Below are 27,837 nucleotides of genomic sequence, written 5' to 3' on the forward strand. Positions count from 1 at the left end.
TAACGATGTTAACTTCTTACACTTTTAATGCTAATGATGTTAACTTCTTCTTACACTTTTAATGTCTAACGATGTTAACTTCTTACACTTTTAATGGCTAACGATGTTAACTTATTTTTACACTTAATGCTAACAATGTTAACTTCTTCTTACACTTTTAATGGCTAACGATGTTAACTTATTCTTACACTTTTAATGCTAACAATGTTAACTTCTTCTTCCACTTTTTATGTCTACTGGTGTTAACTTCTTACACTTTTAATGCTAACGATGTTAACTTCTTCTTACACTTTTAATAGCTAACGATGTTAACTTCTTCTTACACTTAATGTTTAACGATGGTTAACTTCTTCTTACACTTTTAATGTCTTACGATGGTTAACTTCTTCTTACACTTTTAATGTCTAACGATGGTAACTTCTTACATTTTTCATATCTAACGATGTTAACTTTTTCTTACACTTTTAATAGCTAACAATGTTAACTTCTTCTTACACTTGTATGGCACTGAACACTGTTTGAGGCTACAGTCGCGACATCATTTATATCAAAAAGATCCACCTTACTTGTCCATGTGTTTGCAGCCTGTGCTCAGGAAACGTCCCGTGTGTGTGTGTGTGTGTGTGTGTGTGCGTGTGTGTGTTTTTGTGTTCTGCAGCTCCGTGACGCCGCCACACTTTCTCTCCTGGTGTTTTTGACGTACTTGAAGTGAGCGACGGTGCTCACGTTGATGCTGCGGAACCCTGTCAGAACACACTGAAGAACCTTCTAGGCTGGAGGAAGAAGGACACTCATGACTGGTCCACTGCACTTGTGATGACACTTCATCGTTTCAACAAGTCACATGAATTCATCCCCGCCTCCCTCTGACCAGTGTTTTCCCTGTAAAATACATTGTTTTGTTATTATTATTATTATTATTATTATGTATTAGCAGGCGTCACTGCTCGTTGTGCTGTAAATAATGTTCATAGGCCATTTTGTAGCTGAATATTTTAATAATAAAAATGTTAAAATGTTCCCTTTGGATTCTTACTTCTCTTATTATTGCTGACTTTTTACAGTGCGAAAAGGGTGAAGGGATGATGCTGCGGTCACATGACACAGTGACCACAAAAGGCCAAAAATGGTACACATGTCCTGAAAAGTGGGGTATGTCATTTATTTATCCATAAAGTTCTCCAAATAAACACATATTTCAGTAAAATCTGTTTTATCGCACCTGTCAGATTGAACGGCCTTAATGATGCGTTCAGGGGCATCCGAATACCCAGTTGTTTTGACTGCTATGTTTCATTGAAGGCTGGAATTGTCTCATCTAAAGTATTCCTAACTTATTTTTTGAAACACTGAATATTTTGGGTTTTTCCTAAAATATTTATTTGTTGTTTTTTTTTTGTTGTTTGTAAAAAAAGAACATAAAATATTTTTCAAAAAATAATTCCAAATATATATAAATGTATGGATAGGTCTGACACTAACACGTTACAATTTTTTTTTTTAATTCAATAATGCATCAAAATGAGTGATGTTATTAATTATCGAGCTGTTACCTCATCTGAAGTATTGCACTTGGCAACTCGTTGTTGGAAATGTTGCATACTTTGTTTTTTCTATGATAAAAATGTAATATTACAAAAAGACCATCAATTTTTTGGGGGAAAAATACAAATATAGAAACACAATATGTATATTGATAAGTCTGCAGCTGTTGAAGAATTTAAAAAGTTTGAAGTTTTTTTTAAAAATGACATACTTATGACATGTTTCTGAGCGTGTCTGTTTTTCGTCGCTTAGCAGGCGTAACGTAGTTTAAAATGAAGTCCACTGAAAGGTTAATAAGGCGTGTCAATCATACTCCGGTGATAAATAAATATTTACTCCTTTTCTTGTGTTCATTTGTGTTTTTATTACAAAAGCTTTTTTTTTTTGGGACACTGAATTTATGTAAGTGAATATTTTGCGTTTGAATTTAGTGAACTGAATTGTTTTTACATCAAATTATGTGGACAATTTCATTGAATAAAAGTTGTGTGAGCAAAATGTGTGTGTGTAAAAATTAAATGGAGAAAAATTCCGTGCAGAAAAATTCAGTGTAAATTTTTTCGTTGTAGAAAAATTCAGCGTATATAATCCATTAAATGCAATTTTGTGAGCAAAATTTGTGTGTTCTGACTTTCAGTTGCAGAAAATTGAGTGTTTTAAATGTCAGTGTGTATACATTTAGTATAGAAAAAATTAGTGTAAAAAAATTGAGTGTAAAAAAATTAAGTGTAAAATCATTTGGTGCAAAAAAATTCGGAGTATATAATATAGCAGAATGTGTATGTTTGAACATTCAGTTTATGAAAATACGGTATTTAAAAATTCAGGGTGTAAAAATTCAGTGTACTCAGAATTGCTGTACAAAAATTCAGTGTAAAAACAAATAAGAGCAAAAAAATTCAGTGCAGAAAAATTCTGTGTAAATGTTTTCGTTGTAGAAAAAATCAGCGTATATAATCCATTAAATTAGAAATAATTAGTGTAAAAAAATTAAGTGCAAAATAATTTGGTGCATAAAAATTCGGAGTATATAATAGATCAGAATGTGTATGTTAAAACATTCAATTTGTGAAAATACAGTATTTAAAAATGCAGTGTACTCAGAATTGCTGTACAAAAATTCAGTGTAAAAACAAATAAGTGCAAAAAAAATTCAGTGCAGAAAAATTCTGTGTAAATATTTTCGTTGTAGAAAAAAATCAGCGTATATAATCCATTAAATTAGAAATAATTAGTGTAAAGAAATTAAGTGCAAAATAATTTGGTGCATAAAACTTCGGAGTATATAATAGAGCAGAATGTGTATGTTTAAACATTCAGTTTATGAAAATATGGTATTTAAAAATTCAGTGTACACAAAATTGCTGTACAAAAATTCAGTGTAAAAACAAATAAGTGCTGAAAAATTCAGTGTATATAATTCATTTAAAAAAAATGTGTGAGCAATGTTTTTAAATTGTGTTTTAAAATGCAATGTGTAAACATTGAGTGTAGAAAAAAAAAGATGTATAATAATTCAGTGTAAAATAAAATTCTGAGTAAAAACAAATTCACTGCAGAAATATTCGTTGCTTCTAAACTCAGTGCCTACTTCCTGTCAAATAAGACTCAAACTGAATGTCAGAGAACACAAATTTTGCTCACAAAATTGTATTTAATGTATTATATACACTGATTTTTTCTACCACGGATTAATTTACACTGAATTTTTCTGCACTGAATTTTTTTGCACTTATTTGTTTTTACACTGAATTTTTTGACACTGAATTTTTGTACAGCAATTTTGTGTACACTGAATTTTTACACCCTGAATTTTTGAATACCATATTTTTTGTAAACTGAATGTTTAAATATACACATTCTGCCCTATTATATACTTTTATTTTACACTTTTTACAGAGAAGTTTTGAAGCAACTAAAACTTTCTGCACTGAATTTTTGTACTATGATTTTTTTAACTGATTGTTTGAAAACAGTATTTTTTACAAAGTGACTTCTTAAACACACATTTTGCTTACATTTTTTTTTTAATTCAGCGTAATCTTAAAGTAAAAAAAAAATCAGTACACAAAAATTCAGACGCAAAAAATCGGTGACATCAATTTTGTGTAAAAAAAAATCAGTGACATCAATTTTGTGTAAAAAACAACAAAAAACTTTCGTTTGTGTGAATGTTATAGTTTTTAAGTTAGTAACGTTAAAACGTAACGAGCCTAAAACTTCAAAACTCTAATAGTTAGAGCAAAAACGAAAGCATAAACATGTGTAACTGCTCGGGGGTATCAGTCGGTGCTTCTATTTACAACAGTACGTAAAGGCAGCACGGGACCGCCATAGCAGTGCGCGCCCCCGCTGCTCCCCCGCCTTCGTGCTCTCCCCGTCCCAGTGAAAAGAGCTCTCTCGGGGGGGAAACAAGCAGGACGACCATGGCGGAAGAAAGTTCTTACTGTTGAACACTTTTTTTTTTTTTTTTTACACTTTCTGTCACTTCCGAAAAAGCGCGCAGGGGCTAAAGGTGGATTTTTTTTAAAACTTATTTTAGTTTCCAAACAAAGTCGTAAATCTCCAAACATAGCCCGGAAAGTTAGCTCGTTAGCCCGGGATAGCACGTTAGCATGCTGGGCTAGCACGTTAGCATCCTCGGCCGGCGACGTTCGGGAGAAAAAGAGGCCGGCCCGAGAGGCGACCCCAGGCGGCTACAAGTGGCGAGGAATGTCGCCTCCCGGGATTGCCTTCACCTACGGATGAGAAGGGGATTGGGACGCGCGGAGAGCAACGGACGAGCGGCGCCATGTCGGCCAGCCCGTCGGAGTCCCGAGGATGGCCGCGCTCGGTGGTGTGGCGGCCGGGGGGATTCTTCCTCTTCTTCCCGCTGCTGCTGCTGCTGCTGCTGGAGGGCGGCCTCGGCCTCGCCAGCCCGGGCAGCCTGGCTGGGCTCGGCAGCAACAACCGCAGCGTCAACATTTACTTGAGTGTGGAGGAGGTGAAAAAACTACTGGGTGAGTCAACTTGCTCTTTTGTGCCTTTTTCCACCAGTTTGGCTCCATAAAAGTAAGACAAAAGCCCAATGAGATTGTGGATGATTTGAATTTTTTTGCTCTTATTTGTTTTTACACTGAATTTTTGTACAGCAATTTTGTGTACACGGAATTTTTCCACCCTGAATTTTTTAATACTGTATTTTCGTAAACCGAATGTCTATATACTCTTCTGCACCAAATTATTTTACTCTTAATTTTTTTACACATTTTTTTCTATACTAAATGCATACAAACTGAAATTGAATACACTAAATTTTCTCAAACTGAATGTCAGAGAACACAATTTTTGCTCACAAAATTGTATTTAATGGATTTTTCTACAACGAATAGATTTACTCAATTTTTCTGCACTGAATTTTTTTTCACTTATTTGTTTTTACACCGAATTTTTGTACAGCAATTGTGTGTACACTGAATGTTTACTCCCTGAATTTTTGAATACCGTATTTTCGTAAACTGAATGTTTAAACATACACATTCTGCTCAATTATATACTTTTCTGCACCAAATTATTTTACACTTACCGGTAATTTTTTTACACTTTTTTTATACTAAATGTATACAAACTGAAATTGAAAACACTAAATTTTCTCAAGCTGATTGTCAGAGAACACACATTTTGCTCACAAAATTGTATTTAATGGATTATATACACTGAATTTTTCTACAATGGATACATTTACACTGAATTTTTCTGCACTGAATTTTTTTGCACTTATTTGTTTTTACACTGAATTTTTCTGCACTGAATTTTTTTGCAGTTATTTGTTTTTACACTGAATTTTTGTACAGCAATTGTGTGTACACTGAATTTTTACACCCTGAATTTTTGAGTATCGTATTTTCGTAAACTGAATGTCTATATACTCTTCTGCACCAAATTATTTTACACTTAATTTTTTTACACAAATGTTTCTATACTAAATGCATACAAACTGAAATTGAATACACAACATTTTCTCAAACTGAATGTCAGAGAACACAATTTTTGCTCACAAAATTGTATTTAATGGATTTTTCTACAACGAATAGATTTACACTCAATTTTTCTGCACTGAATTTTTTTTCACTTATTTGTTTTTACACTCAATTTTTGTACAGCAATTGTGTGTACACTGAATTTTTACTCCCTGAATTTTTGAATACCGTATTTTCGTAAACTGAATGTTTAAACATACACATTCTGCTCAATTATATACTTTTCTGCACCAAATTATTTTACACTTAATTTTTTTACACTATTTTTTTATACTATATGTATACAAACTGAAATTGAAAACACTCAATTTTCTCAAGCTGATTGTCAGAGAACACAAATTTTGCTCACAAAATTGTATTTAATGGATTATATACACTGAATTTTTCTACAATGGATACATTTACACTGAATTTTTATGCACTGAATTTTTTTGCACTTATTTGTTTTTACACTGAATTTTTGCACAGCAATTTTGTGCACATTGAATTTTTACACCCTGAATTTTTGAATACCGTATTTTCGTAAACTGAATGTTTAAACATACACATTCTGCTCAATTATATACTTTTCTGCAGCAAATTATTTTACACTTAATTGTTTTACACTATTTTTTCTATACTAAATGTATACAAACTGAAATTGAAAACACTCAATTTTCTCAAACTGAATGTCAGAGAACACAATTTTTGCTCACAAAATTGTATTTAATGGATTTTTCTACAACGATTTACACTAAAATTTTCTGCACTGAATTTTTTTTCACTTATGTTTTTACACTGAATTTTTGTACAGCAATTTTGTGTACACTGAATTTTTACACCCTGAATTTTTGAATACCGTATTTTCGTAAACTGAATGTTTAAACATACACATTCTGCTCTATTATATACTTTTCTGCACCAAATTATTTTACACTTAATTTTTTTTACACTATTTTTTTATACTAAATGTATACAAACTGAAATTGAAAACACTCAATTTTCTCAAGCTGAATGTCAGAGAACACAAATTTTGCTCACAAAATTGTATTTAATGGATTATATACACTGAATTTTTCTACAATGGATAAATTTACACTGAATTTTTCTGCACTGGATTTTTTTGCACTTATTTGTTTTTACACTGAATTTTTGCACAGCAATTTTGTGCACACTGAATTTTTGAATACCGTATTTTCGTAAACTGAATGTTTAAACATACAGATTCTGCTCTATTATATACTCTTCTGTACCAATTTTTTTTACACTTAATTTTTTCTATACTAAATATATACAAACTGCAATTGAAAACAATACATTTTCTCAAACTGAATGTCAGAGAACACAAATTTTGCTCACAGAATTGTATTTAATGGATTATATACGCTGAATTTTTTCTACAACGGATACATTTACACTGAATTTTTCTGCACTGAATGTGGTCCAGATGTGGATGTGACTCTGGACCCGGGACAACCTGTAGCATACGGGACGTCCCACAGCCACAGGAAGGCAGCTGGGTGGGGACTTAGTGTACACACACGCCGGTGGGCAGGTGAAAATGCTATTTCCAGAGATCTACTCGATAGCGATTATTAGTAAAAGTTATTCCAAATGTAGCGTATTGTAGGTATTGTCGTTTCAGACGTCTTCTCGGTAATGCTGTGACATCAAGCAAATACTCAGTGAGTGTCGTTTTTTTCTGGCGCTTAAGCGTTGGTCCGAAATAAACCACCGCTGCTTTTTCCCCCACACTTTGGACATTTTCCCCCACACTTTAGACCTTTTTCCCCACACTTTGGACCTTTTTCCCCACACTTTGGACCTTTTCCCCCCACACTTTGGACCTTTTCCCCCCACACTTTGGACCTTTTCCCCCCACACTTTGGACCTTTTCCCCCACACTTTGGACCTTTTTTCCCCACACTTTGGACCTTTTTCCCCACACTTTGGACCTTTTTCCCCACACTTTGGACCTTTTTCCCCACACTTTAGACCTTTTTCCCCCACACTTTGGACCTTTTCCCCCCACACTTTGGACCTTTTACCCCACACTTTGGACCTTTTCCCCACACTTTAGACCTTTTCCCCCACACTTTAGACCTTTTCCCCCACACTTTAGACCTTTTCCCCCACACTTTAGACCTTTTCCCCCACACTTTAGACCTTTTCCCCCACACTTTAGACCTTTTCCCCCACACTTTGGACCTTTTCCCCCCCACTTTGGACCTTTTTCCCCCACACTTTGGACTTTTTCCCCCCACACTTTGGACCTCTTACCCACACTTTGGACATTTTCCCCCACACTTTGGACCTTTTTCCCCACACTTTAGACCTTTTCCCCCACACTTTGGATCTTTTTCCCCACACTTTGGACCTTTTTCCCCACACTTTGGACCTTTTCCCCCCACACTTTGGACCTTTTCCCCCCACACTTTGGACCTTTTACCCCACACTTTGGACCTTTTACCCCACACTTTGGACCTTTCCCCCCACACTTTGGACCTTTTCCCCCCACACTTTGGACCTTTTCCCCCCACACTTTGGACCTTTTCCCCCCACACTTTGGACCTTTCCCCCCACACTTTGGAACTTTTTCCCCACACTTTGGAACTTTTTCCCCACACACTTTGGACTTTTTTCCCCCACACTTTGGACATTTCCCCCCCACACTTTGGACATTCCCCCCCCACACTTTGGACCTTTTTCCCCCACACTTTGGACCTTTTCCCCCCACACTTTGGACCTTTTTCCCCACACTTTAGACCTTTTTTCCCCACACTTTGGATCTTTTTCCCCACACTTTGGATCTTTTTCCCCACACTTTGGATCTTTTTCCCCACACTTTGGATCTTTTTCCCCACACTTTGGACCTATTCTCCCACACTTTAGACCTTTCCCCCCACACTTTAGACCTTTCCCCCACACTTTGGAACTTTTCCCCCCACATTTTGGACCTTTTTCCCCACATTTTGGACCTTTTTCCCCACACTTTGGACCTTTTTCCCCACACTTTGGACCTTTTTCCCCACACTTTGGACCTTTTTCCCCACACTTTGGACCTTTCCCCTCACACTTTGGACCTTTTCCCCACACTTTAGACCTTTTCCCCCACACTTTAGACCTTTCCCCCCACAGTTTAGACCTTTTCCCCCACACTTTAGACCTTTTTCCCCCACACTTTAGACCTTTCCCCCCACACTTTAGACCTTTTCCCCCACACTTTAGACCTTTCCCCCCACACTTTAGACCTTTTTCCCCACACTTTGGAACTTTTTCCCCACACTTTGGAACTTTTTCCCCACACTTTGGACCTTTTTCCCCACACTTTGGACCTTTTTCCCCACACTTTGGACATTTTTCCCCACACTATGGACATTTTTCCCCACACTATGGACCTTTTCCCCCACACTATGGACCTTTTTCCCCACACTTTGGACTAGAGATGTCCGATAATATCGGCAGGCCGATAAATGCTTTAAAATGTAATATCGGAAATTATCGGTATCGTTTTTTAAATTATTGGTATCGGTTTTATTTGTTTTGTTTTTTATTTTTTTATTAAATCAACATAACAAACACAAGATACACTTACAATTAGTGCACCAACCCAAAAAACCTCCCTCCCCCATTTATTCACACTTATTCACACAAAAGGGTTGTTTCTTTCTGTTATTAATATTGTGGTTCCTACATTATATATCAATATATATCAATACAGTCTGCAAGGGATACAGTCCGTAAGCACACATGATTGTGCGTGCTGCTGGTCCACTAATAGTACTAACCTTTAACACTTAATTTTACTCATTTTCATTAATTACTAGTTTCTTTGTAACTGTTTTTATATTGTTTTACTTTCTTTTTTATTCAAGAAAATGTTTTTTAAATTATCTTATTTTATTTTATAATTTTTTTTAAGAAGGACCTTATCTTCACCATACCTGGTTGTCCAAATTAGGCATAATAATGTGTTAGTTCCACGACTGTATATTTCGGTATCGGTTGATATCGGTATCAGTTGATATCCGTATCGGTAATTAAAGAGTTGGACAATATTGGATATCGGCAAAAAGCCATTATCGGACATCCCTACTTTGGACCTTTTTCTCCACACTTTAGACTTTTTTTCTCCACACTTTGGACCCTGTGACTTATAAAACGGTGCGGCTTAGGGTTGTACGGTATACCGGTATTAGAATAGTACCGCAATACTAATTAATCATATTCGGTACTATACCGCCTCTGTATAGTATCGCGATACTAATTAATCATATTCGGTACTATACCGCCTTTATAAAGTGCCTCTATATAGTACCAATTAATCATATTCGGTACTATACCGCCCCTATATAGTACCGGTCCCCCACGGCGAGCGGCAAGCAATCAGCAGTGTTGTAATTACTCCTAATTCACTAATCCTGGTCTCCAAGGAGACATATCAAGTACATGCCTCAAGTCCAGTACTTTCAAACCATTAAACCGATCATCTTGACTTTGAACACGCTACACACAATTGAACGAAGGGCATACTTATTCAACAGCCATACATGTCACACTAAGGGTGGCAGTATGACTAACGTCAACACTGTCATAAACATGTGCCACATAGTGAAACCATACTAAACGACAATGACAAACACATTTTGGGAGAATATTTGCACCACAACACAACATAAACACTACAGAACAAATTCCCTGCAGCACCAACTCTTCCAGGACGCTACAATTAGGGCTGCAGCTAACGATTATTTTTCTATCGATTAATCTATAGATTATTTTTTCGATTAATCGGTTAATCTATAGATTATTTTTTCGATTAATCTATAGATTATTTTTCCTTTTACCGATTTTTTTTTTTTTATTTAAAATGAAGAGGAAAAAATAAATGTAGGCCAGTTTTTTCAAAAGGCATGGCTTTTATTTACAAAAAAAAAAGTATGGCCACTCAGTCAACATTGACAACAACATGACAAAATATTCTGTAACAATGTAAACATTTAAAACTTTTAACATTTAACAAAATTAAAAGTAGCTTATTTGCTTTTTAATATGCAAATATAAAAGTAAACATCCAGTGCAAATCTTAATATTCTGGAATAGTATAAGCATTTCAAAAGTAAAAGTATTGCTTATTTTGCTTTAAAATGTGCAAAAATAAAGATAAACATCCAATACAAAAAAGTGCAAAACGGAAATATTCTGTAACAAGTGTAAACATTTCAACAAAAGTAAAAGTATTGCTTATTTGCTAAAATGTGCAAAAATAAAGCTAAACATCCAATACAAAAAAGTGTACAGTGTAAACATTTCAACAAAAGTAAAAGTATTGCTTATTTTGCTTAATAACACAACAATGATAGTATGATTAAAGTGAAAGTTAATTGTTCGTTTGTACATAGTATATGTAACTGTTAATGTTGTAAAAGGTATTTGCACAACTAATTAACGTTAGCGTTTGTGACACGTCTTGTGCCGTGGGGTTCTTTCAGGACCGACAGACTGAACGCCAGACGGCTTTGCCAGGTTTACAATCTTTTAATTTTACACAAAGTCTTTTCTCTTCCAACTGCGCGGATCGCGCACCTGGGCACGATTGCGGCGTCGCTCCCGGCGCTCGCCGCTCGCCGCCGCCGCCTCTCCACAGCGTTAAAGAGGAGCGCGTCTTTGTAAACACTGAACAGGCACGCCAAACGTGCCTCTCAGAGCGAAACGGTGCTTTAGTTTATGAATTTACAACGCAGATACAAATGACACATTCATGTTTTTGTGTAATGATGACAACGTATACGCACGCGGACGATTGACTTGTTGATGGTGATGGCAAGAACGCTGTCGGGGGTTTTCTTTTCAAATGTTCGTTCATAGCCGTTGTGCTGCTATGATAGGCCATTTCCGCTCGACACAGTGTGCATACAACAACATTATTAGGCCGTTTATTGAAATACTCCCACACTTTTGACGACTTTTGGCGTGCTTTTTTCCCCTCGCTCGCATCGTCTGCTTTGCGCTCCGCCATGACAGTAAAGTAGAGTGACGTAAATATGCGACGCGCCGACGCACAAAAACGGCGTCGACGCATTTACGTAACCGATGACGTCGACTACGTCGACGCGTCGTTTCAGCCTTAGCTACAATATAAACAAACGCCATTGGTGGATCTACACTTAACATCCACTGTAAAGATGCCAAGTACAGGAGCATATCTCGTCGATAATACTATGATTACATCGATATTTTTTAGCATCGCAAAATCTTCTTTCGTTTTAAAAAAAATGTACATTATGTTTATAAAGTCAGGAAATATGTCCCTGCACACATGAGGACTTTGAATATGACCAATGTATGATCCTGTAACTACTTGGTATCGGATCCATACCTACATTTGTGGTATCATCCAAAACTAATGTACCGTATTTTTCGGACTATAAGTCGCAGTTTTTTTCATAGTTTGGCCGGGTGTGCGACTTATACTCAGGAGCGACATATGTGTGAAATTATTAACACATTACCGTAAAATATCAAATAATATTATTTAGCTCATTCACGTAAGAAACTAGACGTAGACTAGACTAGAATGGAAAACACTAAATGTAAATAAAATAGTCAAATCACAATAAACTCTTAAAATGAAGGTGCAAAAATAAGTAATATGTAAGAAATATTTAATAAAGTGTAAGAAAATAGTGTGAAAATGAAAACTGAGAAGAACTATTTTCTGCAGGTTTAGTTACAGCTGTGCTCTAAAGGGTGAGCACGGCTAAGGTGGTTTGGTATTACCGGTTTTGCATCGTTTGCAAACCACATTGATCTGACTACGGTCTCTTTTTAAAAAAAATCCCCCAAAAGTGGCATACTGTCCAGGTGACTTTTCCTCTTTTATCCACATTGTCTTAATTTTGACTTTCTTGTGCAAAGAATCAACTGCCAGTGGTTGATTACCAGGTCTTTCCTGTCGTGGGAGACCACCTTTATGCTCAGCAAAGTTTTTACTTGTTATGGCTTTTTTTGAAAAACACATTTCATGTCCTTGTGTCTATAATCTGGACTGTGGGATGACTCTGCTTGCTTTTGTTCTCCGCCATGTTTTTAGCTGGTTGCCAGATGGATGCCAGGGCCTCTCTGTGGTTTGCTCTTATGGTGTTTGACAGGCCGTGCATACACAGCGGAATTGTGCATTTAGTAAACTCCATAATTTAATGTAAATTATAATCAGCCAACACAAACAAAATAAATCAGAAATCATAAATTTTTGTCCAAAATGGCTGGAATTTAATGATTTGTGGAAAGTAATGAAAAGTCTTAACATAAATAAATAATATACATCTAAATTGCATAATTACAACTTAATAGATAGCAGCTATTACATACAATTATTTATGAGTATTTTACATGTATATTAAATCATGCATTTTTATTGATAAATATTTTGTATTATTACACAACATTTTATTCTAAATAATCAATGAAAAAACTAAAATCATGAATCAACAAAATGTATTAAAAGATAAATACATTTTTTTTAAAGTACACAAAAATATTAAATATATTACAATAAAAATACGTTTGTATATTATATAATTATATATTTTATTGTTTTATAAAGTAATTGGTTAATGTGTGGATGTTTGCTTATAATTCATACTTAGGTATTATAAAAAAAACATCTATCTATTCTGTATATTAACACCAATAATTCAAATAAAAATCACTTGACACAAATAAAATAAAATGATGTCTAATTAAGTAAAAAACCCATGAAGAAAAATAATTTAGGAGGCTGTATATTTAAAAATGACACATGTTTATTGTAATATTAATTACTTGCATAATTAATGCTTCAGAGACATAGATTTGATTTATAATTTGTTAATAATAAATCATGATCTATATTCCATAATATGACAGAGTGTTGAAGAAAATACTTTATGTTAATAATCTTCTTTCAATAAAAGCTTTATTAAAGTTAAAGTTAAAGTACCAATGATTGTCACACACACACACTAGGTGTGGCGAGATTATTCTCTGCATTTGACCCATCACCCTTGATCACCCCCTGGGAGGTGAGGGGAGCAGTGGGCAGCAGCGGTGGCCGCGCCCGGGAATCATTTTTGGTGATTTAACCCTCAATTCCAACCCTTGATGCTGAGTGCCAAGCAGGGAGGTAATGGGTCCCATTTTTATAGTCTTTGGTATGACTCGGCCGGGATTTGAACTCACAACCTACCGATCTCAGGGCGGACACTCTAACCACTAGGCCACTGAGTAGGTTATGAGCCAATGATTATTGTTTTGACGTCCAGGAATCGAATAAAGTTTGTTTCATCAACTCGATTCAATTGAAAAATATGACAGTGATTATCAATATTGACGATTTTTACTTATTTTGACTGAATTCTAGTCTAAAAATAAAATGCATTTTTCATAAACGAGATAGTAAATATAGTCAAATATTTAATTTCAGTTCGTTGTAAAACGTTTTTAGACACCGCTGATTAGTTCTTTGTTAATAAAGTTGTATTTTTATATGATTATTTTAAAGTTCTGTTGTGATGCGCTTCAGTCTGACACTAATAATAATGTTATAAATAATGTGAATAATGTGAATAACAATGTTATAAATAATGTTGATAATGTGATGAATAATGTGAATAATAATGTTATAAATAATGTGAATAATAATGTTATAAATAATGTTGATAATGTGATGAATAATGTGAATAATAATGTTATAAATAATGTGAATAATAATGTTATAAATGTTGATAATGTGATGAATAATGTGAATAATAATGTTATAAATAATGTGAATAATAATGTTATAAATAATGTTGATAATGTGATGAATAATGTGAATAATAATGTTATAAATAATGTGAATAATAATGTTATAAATGTTGATAATGTGATGAATAATGTGAATAATAATGTTATAAATAATGTGAATAATGTGAATAATAATGTTATAAATAATGTGAATAATGAGATAAATAATCTGAATAATGTGATGAATAATGTGGATAATAATGTTCTAAACCCAGCAATCGTAAAACATACCACACCAGCGCTTTAACCTGTCACAACTGCCAACGATTTATGAGCCCCCAAAAAGACAATCATGTCATTGCTGATGCTGTGTTTGTTTGTCAGTATCCAAGAAAACATTTCAAACTGCCTGCCAGACAGCGCTGTAGCCCGGTCTATGGAAGAGTACATTACCACACAAACATAGTGGTGTGCATTATATACTAGGGGTGTAACGGTACGTGTATTTGTATTAGGGATGTCCCGATCCAGGTTTTTGCACTTCCGATCCGATACCGATATTGTTTTTGCACTTCCGATCCGATACCGATACTGACCGATACCGATACTGGCCTAGCCGAGCATGTATTAAAGTTTAAAGTTATTTAGCCTACTTAGTTGTCAGAATCATGTTGAAAAGGGTTTTAGTACTCTTGATAACAACTAGCCAGCTGAATTAGGGGAGTTTGAATAATACACAATGGTTGGTAACAAGAAACTGACCTGTTTATTCAAGGATAAACACAAAATAGACAAAATTATACATGACAAACAGAAATGGCATCATTGAACTAGGGCTGGGCGATATGGCCTTTTTTTAATATTGCGATATTTTAAGGCCATATTGCGATACACAATATATATCTCAATATTTTGCCTTAGCCTTGAATGAACACTTGATGCATATAATCACAGCAGTATGATGATTCTGTGTTTTGATTGATTGAGACTTTTATTAGTAGGTTGCACAGTGAAGTACATATTCCGTACAATTGACCACTAAATGGTAACACCCCAATAAGTTTTTCAACTTGTTTAAGTCGGGGTCCACTTAAATTGATTCATGATACAGATATATACTATCAGATATATACTATCATCATAATACAGTCATCACACAAGATAATCACATTGAATTATTTACATTATTTATAATCCAGGGTGTGGAGGGGGGCGCCGGATGTAAGTGTCAAAAAGACAGCCAAAAGAGTTTGATATGAGAATAAATCTAAAGTTAAAATATAGGGTAGAAATGCATCCATTTTCAGGAAATGTAGTCTTGATTTTCAACATTTTCTTTCAAGGCTTGCATGTCTACATTAAAACATTCTTCTTCATACTGCATTAATATATGCTACTTTTAAACTTTCATGCAGAGAAGGAAATCACAACTAAAAAAATCACTAATTTTTTCATACGATGTTGATCTGGAAATTTTTGCCTCGGCATTTTGATGGTGTGGACGTGTGGCACCGAATGGAGATAAGCGCCTCGACAGACGTCACAATATTTGAACAATGACGACGAAAACGGTTTTCTCTGTCGTGTCCGTGTGTCAAAAATTGTTATGCACTTATTTTTTTATTGGATTTTGTGCGTGGCATAGATTTGCTATGCGCAGAGGACGTTTAAACAGTGCGCAATTGCACAAGCGCGCACCTTAGAGAGAACGTTGGTCACACGGCTGCGCTAGCATCACAGCTAACGTTAGCCATGCTGCTACCTCACTGCTCGGGGAGGACGTATACGTATGTGACGTATGTCGTGACAGTATGTGACGTGTGTAAGAAGGTGCGCTTGCTGTCTGTGAGAGGGAGACACAGAAAAGAGTGAGAAGAGCCTGTCGTGTAATGCCAGCAGCTAAAAGCAACTGCGTGAGAATCCACAGACCTGTGGATGTGTTGAAGGTGTGCTGGAAAATGCAGAACGGAAATTAGGGAGCAGCAGAAAAGTGGAATTTACTATTTAAATAGGTGCGTTGGAAAACACGGAGCGGAGTTGTTTTTTTTAACTGGATCTGGATCGGCATTTTCCCATGCCTTGCCGATACGCATTTTTTTGCAAATATCGGCGGCCGATCCGATCCAAATATCGGATCGGGACATCCCTATTTTGTATTGAACCGTTTCGGTTCGGAGGTGTACCGAACACGTTTCCACACGGACATATTAAGTAGCGTAACGCACGTTGTGTAAACAATGCACAACACACGGCATGCTAGCAGCTAACGGGCTAGGATAGACTGACCATACGTCCTCTTTTCACCGGACATGTCCTCTTTTGCGGAGCTGTCAGGGCGGAGTTTATTAAATGCCTCAAATGTCCGGCATTTTGAGTTAGGGTTGGGTGTATTTTCAATGTACGTTCAGGGTTAAAGGAGAACATTATCACCAGACCCATTTAAGCGTCAATATATACCTTGACGTTGCAGAAAAAAGACCATATATTTTTTTAACCGATTTCCAAACTCTAAATGGGTGAATTTTGGCGAATTAAATATTTGCTCTCGGAGCGATGACGTCACAATGTGACGTCGCATCGGGAAGCAATCCGCCATTTTCTCAAACACCGGGTCAAAACAGCTCTGTTATTTTCCGTTTTTTTCGACTGTTTTCCGCACCTTGGAGACATCATGCCTCGTCGGTGTGTTGTCGGAGGGTGTAACAACACGAACAGGGACGGATTCAAGTTGCACCAGTGCCCCAAAGATGCGAAAGTGGCAAGAAATTGGACGTTTGTTCCGCACACTTTACCGACAAAAGCTATGCTACAACAGAGATGGCAAGAATGTGTGGATATCCTGCGACACTCAAAGCAGATGCATTTCCAACGATAAAGTCAAAGAAATATGCCGCCAGACCCCCATTGAATCTGCCGGAGTGTGTGAGCAATTCCGGGACAAAGGACCTCGGTAGCACGGCAAGCAATGGCGGCAGTTTGTTCCCGCAGACGAGCGAGCTAAACCCCCTGGATGTCTTGGCTCACACCGTCCCAAGATGATCAAGAGAAGAATATCGACCCTAGCTTCCCTGGCCTGCTGACATGAGGGTATGTCTACAGAATATATTAATTGATGAAAATTGGGCTGTCTGCACTCTCAAAGTGCATGTTGTTGCCAAATGTATTTCATATGCTGTAAACCTAGTTCATAGTTGTTAGTTTCCTTTAATGCCAAACAAACACATACCAATCGTTGGTTAGAAGGCGATCGCCGAATTCGTCCTCGCTTTCTCCCGTGTCGCTGGCTGTCGTGTCGTTTTCGTCGGTTTCGCTTGCATACGGTTCAAACCGATATGGCTCAATAGCTTCAGTTTCTTCTTCAATTTTGTTTTCGCTACCTGCCTCCACACTACAACCATCCGTTTCAATACATGCCTAATCTGTTGAATCGCTTAAGCCGCTGAAATCCGAGTCTGAATCCGAGCTAATGTCGCTATAGCTTGCTGTTCTATCCGCCATGTTTGTTTGTGTTGGCATCACTATGTGACGTCACAGGAAAATGGACGGGTGTATATAACGATGGTTAAAATCAGGCACTTTGAAGCTTTTTTTAGGGATATTGCGTGATGGGTAAAATTTGGAAAAAAACTTAGAAAAATATAATAAGCCACTGGGAACTGATTTTTAATGGTTTCAACCCTTCTGAAATTGTGACAATGTTCCCCTTTAAAAACAAAACAAATTGTGCGCGCAGCAGCATTGGTGGAAAGGGGCAGAGACAGAGAGAGCGAGAGAGTTGTGATAATATATATTATAATGTATAATATATATACCGTATATTACCAAATAAACGCCCTTGGGCAAATGACCCCATTTTGTGAATTAACCGCCTCTTCCTAATAACCGCCTATGTCCAAATAGCCGCCCATGGGCTGTTATTTGCATAATGTAGATTAAAATGCTACTGGGGTTGCGTTTGCTGCAGTATTATTGTTTTGATGGTTTTATAGAGTACTTTGTACAATAATTTTGTTTTTCCTGTATGCTGCTTTGTTTAAAACTTGGAGTACTGTAGCCTTTATTTTATTTAAGTGACAGTATTATTGTTCTGTTTTGATGGTGGGTTTTATACTTGAGTACTTCGTACCATAATTTTATTTTTCCCGGTAGGCTGCTTTATTTAATAAGTTTATTTATTTTTAGTATTGGTATTCTATTTGACAATTGTTGCTCTACTGCCATGAGGAGGCCTTGTTGATCTCTTGTCTTTTGATAGCCTCCCTGATGTTGATCTCTTGTTTTTTGTTTGTATGTTTACAATAGCTTTTACATTTAAATTTTTTTGTACGGAAAAAAAAAAATGCTGGACAGTAACCATTGCAACCAAATAATGGCCTGATGCAGGCTGGTGCAAAAATAAATAAAAGCCTTTTTTGCTTCTTTTAAACGCCTGTCTCCAAAATATATACCATATATTTGGTAATATATGGTATATAATAATATATATTATATTTATTATATTATTTATTATTATTCTTGTCTATTGTGAGCGAACTGTGGTGCTGAATTTCCCCCAGGGATCAATAAAGTACTTTCTATTCTATTCTATAAACGCCAGGCTCTGCTTTTTATCCATAGATTTATCACATTTAATTTTTTATTATCTATAGCAGGGGTGTCAAAATTGTGCCATTTGCGGCTAATGTTTTAAAGGCCCACGGCACATTCTAAAAATACTATTAAAATAAACAAAAACATAACAAAAGTGAAATAAAAAAGCTGAAAGGTTAAATGTAATTTAGAAAAAGTTGCAATGTTGACTAATAAAACAAAGCTGTTTTTTTTTCTTTCAAACTGTCATTGCTCAAAACATAATATTGAATCAAAATCAATGTTTATTATGAATTATTGACCTATCCAAGGCTCCCTTTACTTCACATCAAATATTCCACTAAGAAAAATATTTTTGGTGGAAGATTTTGCAAATTTGGTAAATAAATAACCCAAAAATGTATATTTTGTTGTTTTCTTACTGTACCGAAAATGAACCGAACCGTGGCCTCTAAACCGAGGTACGTACCGAACCGAAATTTTTGTGTACCGTTACACCCCTAGCATCAAATGTTCATTCAAGGCCAAGGCAAAATATCCAGATATATATGGTGTATCGTGACATGGCCTAAAAATATTGCGATATTAATAAAAGGTCATATCGCCCAGCCCTATTTTGATGTATTTATTTTTTCATAGTTAAATGTTTTATATTATTTACTCTCCTAGTATGTATGTCTCAACTTTTGTGCAGCACTTTGTGAAACTTATATTATTTTTTGAAATGTGTTATATAAATAAAGTGGATTGGATTGGATAGAGTCTAAGTTCATTGTGTTCTTCATGGTGTTTTTCAAACGGCACAATTTTTTTCCTCCGAATTTTCTACTAACTTGAAGTGTTTTGTCCAGAGGATTATTCGTGACTAGGGATGTCCCGATCCGATATTTGGATCGGATCGGCTGCCGATATTTGCCAAAAATTGCGTATCGGCAAGGCATGGGAAAATGCCGATCCAGATCCAGTTTTAAAAAAAAAACTCCGGTCCGTGTTTTCCAACGCACCGATTTAAATAATACATTCCACTTTTCTGCTGCTCCGTAATTTCCGTTCCGCATTTTCCAGCACACCTTCAACACATCCACAGGTCTGTGCATTCTCACGCAGTTGCTTTTAGCTGCTGGCATTACACGACAGGCTCTTCTCACTCTTTCCTGTGTCTCCCTCTCACAGACAGCAAGTGCACCTTCTTACACACGTCACATACTGTCACGACATACGTCACATACGTATACGCCCTCCCCGAGCAGAGAGGTAGCAGCATGGCTAACGTTAGCTGTGATGCTAGCGCAGCCGTGCGAGCAACGCTCCCTCTAAGGTGCTCGCCTGTGCAATTGCGCACTGTTTAAGCGTCCTCTGCACATAGCAAATCTATGCCACGCACTAAATCAAATAAAAAAATAAGCGCATAACAATTTTCAACCCACGGACACGACAGAGACAACAGTTTTCGTCATCATTGTTCAAATATTGTGACGTCTGTCGAGACGCTTATCTCCATTCGTTGCCACACGCCCTCACCATCAAAATGCTGAGGCAAAAATTTCCACATCAACACCGTATGAAAAAATTAGTGATTTTTTTAGTTGTGATTTCCTTCTCTGCATGAAAGTTTAAAAGCAGCATATATTAATGCAGTATGAAGAAGAATGTTTTAATGTAGACATGCAAGCCTTGAAAGAAAATTTTTAAAATCAAAACTACATTTCCTGCAAATGGATGCATTTCTACCCTATATTTTAACTTTAGATTTATTCTCATATCAAACTCTTTTGGCTGTCTTTTAGACACTTACATCCGGCGCCCCCCTCCACACCCTGGATTATAAATAATGTAAATAATTCAATGTGATTATCTTGTGTGATGACTGTATTATGATGATAGTATATATCTGATAGTATATATCTGTATCATGAATCAATTTAAGTGAACCCCGACTTAAACAAGTTGAAAAACGTATTGGGGTGTTACCATTTAGTGGTCAATTGTACGGAATATGTACTTCACTGTGCAACCTACTAATAAAAGTCTCAATCAATCAATCAAAACACATAGAATCATCATACTGCTGTGATTATATGCATCAAGTGTTCATTCAAGGCTAAGGCAAAATATCGAGATATATATCGTGTATCGCAATATGGCCTTAAAATATCGCAATATTAAAAAAAGGCCATATCGCCCAGCCCTAGTTTTAATGATGCCATTTCTGTTTGTCATGTATAATTTTGTCTATTTTGTGTTTATCCTTGAATAAACAGGTCAGTTTCTTGTTACAAACCATTGTGTATTATTCAAACTCACCTAATTCAGCTGGCTAGTTGTTATCAAGAGTACTAAAACCCTTTTCAACATGATTCTGACAACTACCGTATTTTCCGCACCATAAGGCGCCCTGGGTTATAAGCCGCGCCTTCAATGAACGGCATATTTCAAAACTTTGTCCACCAATAAGCCGCCCCATGTTGTAAGCCGCATCTAACTGCGCTAAAGGAATGTCAAAAAAACAGTCAGATAGGTCAGTCAAACTTTAATAATATATTAAAAACCAGCGTTCTAACAACTCTGTTCACTCCCAAAATGTACGCAAATGTGCAATCACAAACATACGTATATCAACATGGACAGAGCTGCGTGAAAAAAGCCACCCGGCCTCTTCGCGTAAACTTAAACTTACCTTAACCACTCGCTCATCTTTTCTTCATCCATCCCTTCGAGTTAGCTTTTATGATGACGCCGGCTGGAAAGGTCTCTTTTGGCAAGGTCTTCCTTTTGAATATCACCATGGGTGGAAGTTTCTGGCCATTAGCATGGCAAGCTAGAACCACAGTGAAGGATGACTTCTCATACCCTGTGGTGCGAATATTCACCGTACGTGCTCCCGTTGTATCCACAGTGCGGTTCACAGGAATATCAGTTGCTGTGAAATAGTAATCCGTGTGCGGATGGAGAGATTGCGTCTTTTCATGAACTGGGTCCCGGTCGGTTAGTAGGAGCCATTTTGTGGTCTTTACAGATGTAAACACACAAAGGAAATGAAACGTACGGTGATATCCGCGCTCTTTTTCTTCTTCTACGCGGGCGGGTGGTTGCTTACAGTAGAAGAAGAAGCGCTTCCTGTTCTATGGGGGCGGGTGCTTACCTTGGCGGTTGCTTGCGTAGAAGAAGAAGCGCTTCCTGTTCTACCGGGAAAAAAGATGGCGGCTGTTTACCGAAATTGCGAGACCGAAACTTTATGAAAATGAATCTTAATATTTATCCATATATAAAGCGCACCGGGTTATAAGGCGCACTGTCAGCTTTTGAGAAAATGTGTGGTTTTTAGGTGCGCCTTATAGTGCGGAAAATACGGTATATCTGTATCATGAATCAATTTAAGTGAACCCCGACTTAAACAAGTTGAAAAACTTATTGGGGTGTTACCATTTAGTGGTCAATTGTACGGAATATGTACTTCACTGTGCAACCTACTAATAAAAGTCTCAATCAATCAATCAAAACACATAGAATCATCATACTGCTGTGATTATATGCATCAAGTGTTCATTCAAGGCTAAGGCAAAATATCGAGATATGCGTGTATCGCAATATGGCCTTGAAATATCGCAATATTAAAAAAAGGCCATATCGCCCAGCCCTAGTTTCAATGATGCCATTTCTGTTTGTCATGTATAATTTTGTCTATTTTGTGTTTATCCTTGAATAAACAGGTCAGTTTCTTGTTACCAACCATTGTGTATTATTCAAACTCCCCTAATTCAGCTGGCTAGTTGTTATCAAGAGTACTAAAACCCTTTTCAACATGATTCTGACAACTAAGTAGGCTAAATAACTAAACTTTTAATACATGCTCGGATAGGCCAGTATCGGTATCGGTCAGTATCGGTATCGGATCGGAAGTGCAAAAACAATATCGGTATCGGATCGGAAGTGCAAAAACCTGGATCGGGACATCCCTATTCGTGACATGGAAAAGAGATCTTTGATCTCAATGGGATTTTACCTGGTTAAATAAAGGCTAATAATAATAATAATAATGTACACAAACAAAGAAAACAGAAAAAACAATCTGAAGTATTTTTAAGTTATCATGCCATGATTTTACCCGTCCGGCCCTTGTGGGAATAGATTTTCCTCCATGCGGCCCCTGATCTAAAAAGAGTTTGACACCCCTGCACTAGTGACAGACGGACTGCGTACATTCCGCCCGAGTGTGTTCGGGCCTTAAGTAACACCAGCAAGCGCAGATCTGCGGAACAAGGTTCCATGTTAGATTGCAAGGATTTTTCTCAGCATGTCAACTATTCCCCGGCGAAAGCGAACCCTGAACGATTTAATAGGAGCCGACAGCTGCAAAAGGAAGCAGATCTTCAGAAGGCAGCTGACAAGCAGACTGAACACTTGCAGACACGCAGAAGGCGAGCTGGGAGGTTGATTTTTATGCACATTTCACGACCTCTGTCATGTGCGAAAGTGATCAGGGATGCGGACTGCTCTTCGTCATCAATCATCTTGGTTGAGTCGCAAAGCTTGATGTACCCCTGAGAAGGGGTTCATTTGTTAAAGTTATCACAGAACCTCCGTCTGTCATTCCTAGAAGACCGGCCTTTTTGTACACCAGCTTGATGTCTTCTTTTTGGATATACCTTTCACGTTCTATTCAGACAAGCTTTAGGTATAGTAGATATAGGGCTGGGTGGTATGGCAAAATAAAGTGACCACGGGTTATTTTTTCCATACCATTCGATCTCCAATAGTATCACATTTTTTTTAGATTGTTTTAAAACTGCCAGGTTACAATCATCTGTTTAAAAAACTAAATAAACCCAAGATTTGTTCAGTATTGTAAAACATTAGGGCTGCAGATATCGATTATATTAGTAATCAGACAATCTATCCATCAAATAAAACATTTTATAGCCTCAATTCATTACCTTCTATTTACCTTATTCTATCTTTTATTTACCTTCTATTAATCTTATTGTATTGTTTATTCACCCACTCTTTTTTTCTTCTATTGACCTTATTTTACTGTTTTTCCTTTTTTTTAATCTTCTATTTACCTTTTATTTACTTTAAATGCCTTCTATTCATCTTCTTTTGGCTTCTATTCACCTTTTGTACCTTCTTTTACCTTTTATGTACCATATTTGACCTTTTATTTACTTTCAATTTACCATTTACTTTTTTACCATCCTTTACATTCTTTTTAACTTGTTTTACTCTTAAACTTATTATAACCTTTTTTACCAAGTATTTACATTTGACCTTTTTTTTTTTTTTTTTACCTTATTTTACATTTTTTCACCATGTATTTAACTTTTTTCACCTTTGTTTACCTTCCATTTACCTTTTTTAACATTCTTCTGCCTTGTATTGACCTTCTTTTAACCTTTACTTTCTTTTACCTTCAATTTTACCTATTACCTTATTTTACCTTGTATTTAACTTGTTTTACCTTATTTTATGCGGTCTGGCTTTTATCTTTATATATATATATATATATATATATATATATATATATATATATATATATATATATATATATATATATATATATATATATATATATATATATATATATATATATATATATATATATATATATATTAGGGCTGCAACAAGTAATCGATTAAAATTAGGGATGTCCGATAATGTCTTTTTGTTGATATCCGATATTCCGATTTTGTCCAACTCTTTAATTACCGATACCGATATCAACCGATATATACAGTCGTGGAATTAACACATTATTATGCCTAATTTGGACAACCAGGTATGGTGAAGATAAGGTACTTTAAAACATTTTTTATAAAATAAAGTAAATAAATTAAAAACATTTTATTTTTTATTTTTTTTATTTAATTTAAATAAACCTTTATTTATAAACTGCAACATTTACAAACAGCTGAGAAACAATAATCGGGTGTGTGTAGTGTTTTAGTTCTTGTCTTGCGCTCCTATTTTGGTGGCTTTTTCTCTTTTTTTGGTATTTTCCTGTTGCAGTATCATGTCTTCCTTTGAGCGATATTTCCCGCATCTACTTTGTTTTAGCAATCAAGAATATTTCAGTTGTTTTTTATCCTCCTTTGTAGGGACATTGTTGATTGACATGTCATGTTCGGATGTACATTGTCTTTGCTCCACAGTAAGTCTTTGCTGTCGTCCAGCATTGTTTTTGTTTACTTTGTAGCCAGTTAATTTTTAGTTTTGCTCTGCATAGCCTTCCCTAAGCTTTAATGCCTTTTCTTAGGGGCACTCACATTATCACATAATTGTATTCAGAAAGTATAAATAACGACAAAGATAGAATACTATTAACTAGAGATGTCCGATAATGGCTTTTTTGCCGATATTCCAACTCTTAATTACCGATTCCGATATCAATCGATACAGATATATACAGTGGTGGAATTAACACATTATTATGCCTAATTTTGTTGTAATGCCCCGCTGGATGCATTAAACACAAAGTGCTTTTTTTTTTAACATGCCTCAAAACAGCAGCTTGGAATTTGGGACATGCTCTCCCTGAGAGAGCATCAGGAGGTTGAGGTGGGGGCGTAGGGGGTAGCGGGGGGTGTATATTGTAGCGTCCCGGAAGAGTTAGTGCTGTAAGGGGTTCTGGGTATTTGTTCTGTTGTGTTTATGTTGTGTTACGGTGCGGATGTTCTCCCGAAATGTGTTTGTCATTCTTGTTTGGTGTGGGTTCACAGTGTGGCGCATATTTGTAACAGTGTTAAAGTTGTTTATATGGCCACCCTCAGTGTGACCTGTATGGCTGTTGACCAAGTATGATTTGCATTCACTTGTGTGGGTGTGAAAAGCCATAGATGTTACGTGATTGGGCCGGCACGCATTTATTGGCGATCTGTACTTCTCCCTACGTCCGTGTACCACATACTTGCCAACCCTCCCGGATTTTCCGGGAGACTCCCGAAATTCAGCGCCTCTCCCGAAAACCTCCCGAAATTCAGGCGGACTCAGGTCCATGAGGACCTGAGTCCACTAACCCACAATATAACCAGCATACCTGCCCAATCACGTCATAACTGTAGAATGATGGAGGGCGAGTTGTTGGTTTCTTATGTGGGTTTATTGTTAGGCAGTTTCATTAACGTCCTCCCAGCGCGGCAACAACACACAACAGCACGTTTTTGTATACCGTAAAGCAGTTGGTCTGCCGTAAACAGCAATGTTGTGACACTCTTAAACAGGACAATACTGCCATCTCGTGCATTTGATGAAAGCACTTTTGTGCGTACCACACATCAATGCATCATCAGAGACCAGTTCAGCATGGTTCGAAAAATAGTGACAGAGAATAGAACAAGGATGGACAATTCAACCCTTAACTCAGCAATGAGTAGATGAGTGTTGTGTGTGTATATGTGTAAATAAATGAACACTGAAATTCAAGTATTTATTTTATATATATATATATATATATATATATATATATATATATATATATATATATATATATATATATATATATATATATATATAATAAAATAAATATATATATATATATATATATATATATATATATATATATATATATAGCTAGAATTCACTGAACGTCAAGTATTTGTGTGTGTGTATATATATATATATATATATATATATATATACCGTATTTTCCGCACCATAAGCCGCCCTGGGTTATAAGCCGCGCCTTCAATGAACGGCATATTTCAAAACTTTGTCCACCTATAAGCCGCCCCGTGTTATAAGCCGCATCTAACTGCGCTAAAGGGAATGTCAAAAAAACAGTCAGATAGGTCAGTCAAACTTTAATAATATATTAAAAACCAGCGTGATGTGGGCGCGCATGGAGTCGTATATCAACATGGACGGAGCTGCGTGACAAAAGCCACCCGGCCTCTTTGCGTAAACTTACCTTAACCACTCTCTCATCTTTTCTTCATCCATCCATCCCTTCGAGTTAGCTTTTATGATGACGCCGGCTGGAAAGGTCTCTTTTGGCAAGGTCTTCCTTTTGAATATCACCATGGGTGGAAGTTTCTGGCCATTAGCATGGCAAGCTAGAACCACAATGAAGGATGACTTCTCATTCCCTGTGGTGCGAATATTCACCGTACGTGCTCCCGTTGTATCCACAGTGCGGTTCACAGGAATATCAAAAGTCAGTGGAACCTCGTCCATGTTGATAATGTTCTCTGGCCGGATCTTTTTTTCAGCTATCTTGTTTTTACAATATGCACGGAAAGTAGCCAGCTTTTCTTGAAAGTCTTTAGGCAGTTGCTGTGAAATAGTAGTCCGTGTGCGGATGGAGAGATTGCGTCTTTTCATGAACCGGAAACCTGTCGCTTAGTAGGAGCCATTTTGTGGTCTTTACAGATGTAAACACACAAAGGAAATGAAACGTAATATCCGCGCGCTTCTTCTTCTTCTTCTACGCGGGCGGGTGGTTGCTTACAGTAGAAGAAGAAGCGTTTCCTGTTCTATGGGGGCGGGTGCTTACCTTGGCGGTTGCTTGCGTAGAAGAAGAAGCACTTCCTCTTCTACGGGGAAAAAAGATGGCGGCTGTTTACCGTAGTTGCGAGACCGAAACTTTATGAAAATGAATCTTAATATTAATCCATATATAAAGCGCACCGGGTTATAAGCCGCACTGTCAGCTTTTGAGTAAATTTGTGGTTTTTAGGTGCGGCTAATAGTGCGGAAAATACGGTATATGAAATACTTGACTTGGTGAATTCTAGCTGTAAATATACTCCTCCCCTTTTAGCCACGCCCCCTCCCACCCTGACCACGCCCACGCCCACCCCCCTCCCCCACCTCCCGAAATCGGAGGTCTCAAGGTTGGCAAGTATGGTGTACCACTCCGTACAGTGGCGTTTTAAAAAGTCATAAATTTTACTTTTTGAAATCGATACCGATAATTTCCGATATTACATTTTAAAGCATTTAT

General features: G+C 36.6%; 2 protein-coding genes across 4 annotated transcripts in view; both read left to right on the forward strand.

Annotated features, from left to right (window-relative positions):
* The window catches only part of sned1 (sushi, nidogen and EGF-like domains 1), a 163,142-nt gene extending 162,150 nt beyond the window's left edge, over positions 1-992 (forward strand). The window contains exon 31 of the mRNA XM_072915125.1: positions 659-992. Coding sequence (XP_072771226.1) covers positions 659-666 — 8 coding nt within the window. The 3' untranslated portion in view covers positions 667-992. The remainder of the gene's footprint in view (positions 1-658) is intronic.
* A 2,939-nt stretch (positions 993-3,931) lies between these two features.
* The window catches only part of ryk (receptor like tyrosine kinase), a 150,848-nt gene continuing 126,942 nt past the window's right edge, over positions 3,932-27,837 (forward strand). For all 3 annotated transcript variants that reach the window (XM_061978378.2, XM_061978381.2, XM_061978379.2), the window contains exon 1: positions 3,932-4,544. In XM_061978378.2, coding sequence (XP_061834362.2) covers positions 4,337-4,544 — 208 coding nt within the window. In that variant the 5' untranslated portion in view covers positions 3,932-4,336. The remainder of the gene's footprint in view (positions 4,545-27,837) is intronic.

The sequence above is a fragment of the Nerophis lumbriciformis genome, linkage group LG18 (assembly GCF_033978685.3).
Source record: "Nerophis lumbriciformis linkage group LG18, RoL_Nlum_v2.1, whole genome shotgun sequence".
Lineage (NCBI taxonomy): Eukaryota > Metazoa > Chordata > Actinopteri > Syngnathiformes > Syngnathidae > Nerophis > Nerophis lumbriciformis.